The sequence below is a fragment of the Austrofundulus limnaeus genome, unplaced genomic scaffold (genome assembly GCF_001266775.1).
Source record: "Austrofundulus limnaeus strain Quisiro unplaced genomic scaffold, Austrofundulus_limnaeus-1.0 Scaffold31, whole genome shotgun sequence".
Lineage (NCBI taxonomy): Eukaryota > Metazoa > Chordata > Actinopteri > Cyprinodontiformes > Rivulidae > Austrofundulus > Austrofundulus limnaeus.
In genome coordinates, this window is record NW_013952433.1 from 2,845,422 (window position 1) to 2,847,220 (window position 1,799).

Here is a 1,799-nt window from a genome sequence, read left to right on the forward strand (position 1 = left end):
ATATATATATTTATCTACCACACTAGATTGTGTTCAGAGAAGACAAATTAGTAGATTTTCAGGATACTGTACCTAAAAGCAGTTTGGGGAAATTGGAGGTCTCAATGTTATGATAGTAGATAATAGAAGTGATGCCAGCCATGAAAGCCAGAGCTGCAGGCATGTAGAGATGGAGATGGAGGGATTGGGTAAACCTGAAAAACGAACAGCAGATAGAGAAAGAAATGCATTAAAGAGAGAGAAAATAATTTGCAGCAAGGTGACGGATACAGAGGAATGGAGTCAGAGCCTGGAAAACGAGGCTGTTGGAGATAATTAAAAGGTTTAAAAAAGCATCACATCCAGTCACATGACGACAAACAAAACCACGCCGGGCTCTTCAGGACAGCGGAGAGGTCAGTGTAAAAAAGCCCATTGAAGAGGCGGGCATGGAGAGCTCTTCTGAGCAGCTGAGTTTCTCAGTCTCTTCATGTCTGCGACAAACACGGAAATAACAAAAACACACAACTCAACAGTAGGATGCAGAAAAACACAAAGAGATATAATATTTACAAATAAAAAATTAAGTTTCACTTCAAACCTTTGGTGCATTTTTCACGTTTGAACTAATTTTAGAGAGTACTCAATAAGACTGAGTGTAAATTAATGAATGTTTTAAACAGGGTTCCTCCCTGACCCTACCTAATAATCTAACCATGTTCACCTGTAGATGGTGCGTCTCCTCAGGAGAGCACTGTGGAGCAAATCTGATCAGAAAGTTGATGCTGATGATGCACAGTAGTTTAGGAAGTGCCAGTTGCAGTTAATCAAATTAAACTTCCATCAGGGGAGGATAAAAGTGTTTGATTAGATAATAAAATCACTCTGAGGAACTCCTGCCACAAACTAATAAAAAAGAATTGCAGATGAAATTCAATTATGTGGCGTACAAATAAAATACTGACAAAACATCTCATTTCCTCCAACGGAGCAAACGTTAAGACATGAAAATGTATTTTAACCAAGCATGTGTGATATTTTTCTACAGCAGGCAGTCTTCCATACTCTTATAGTGTCAGTACTGCCTCCGTACAGTAAAATGTTATACAAAGTACACTCCAAAAGCAAAAAAAAAAAAAAAAAAACTATTGTGTAAAATAATCAAGCAGTGTTAAAAGACCAGAATACATAAGAAATGTCAGGAGAGAAATCCTAAGTAGAAAGCAGAGTTGGATTAGAAATTAAAACTCACCCATCTGAAACGATGCCCTCTGCGATCTCACAGACGAGGATGAAGAGCAGGACGAAGGTGAGCAGCCAGCGAAGGTTGTGTCCAGGGAAGTGAAGCCAGGTGCTGTGATGGATGTGAACCTTTGAACTCTGGCTGCCCCAACCTGAAGAGTGGAAAGAAAAGTTTTAATAAAGCTGCGGAAATAGCATGAATGCTAAATGACTGCTGAAACTTTCTGAGGAAGCAGAAACTGAGTTTAAAGCTAAAAGAAGCAGAACACTAGCTGTAAACTGAAAGAAGATAAATAAAACCAAAATGTTTCAAATAATAGTTAAAATGTAGCAAAACACGCTAAGAGTAGAAAAAGTCTGTTAATAGCCAAAAGTAGCAAAAGAGTAGCTAGAAACTTGATCCGCAAAAGTTAGCTACAGTGGCGTCACTAGGCCTATTTTAGGGGGCCTGGAGCCCCCATAAGTTATTTTGGTGTAAAAAAAATTTATTTATTTTTAAACAAAAATTCAATATGATGTAGTCAGAATAAATAACCATTTAATATTTCATTATTGACTAAAATATATGATCATAAATC

General features: G+C 37.5%; 1 protein-coding gene across 2 annotated transcripts in view; it reads right to left on the minus strand.

The window, feature by feature from the left end:
* abcc8 (ATP-binding cassette, sub-family C (CFTR/MRP), member 8) overlaps positions 1–1,799 on the minus strand; it is a gene marked incomplete in the record, with an annotated part of 76,086 nt that overhangs the window by 62,161 nt on the left and 12,126 nt on the right. For both annotated transcript variants that reach the window (XM_014005594.1, XM_014005593.1), the window contains 2 exon segments: positions 73–194; positions 1,232–1,373. In XM_014005594.1, the coding sequence (XP_013861048.1) occupies positions 73–194; positions 1,232–1,373 (264 nt within the window).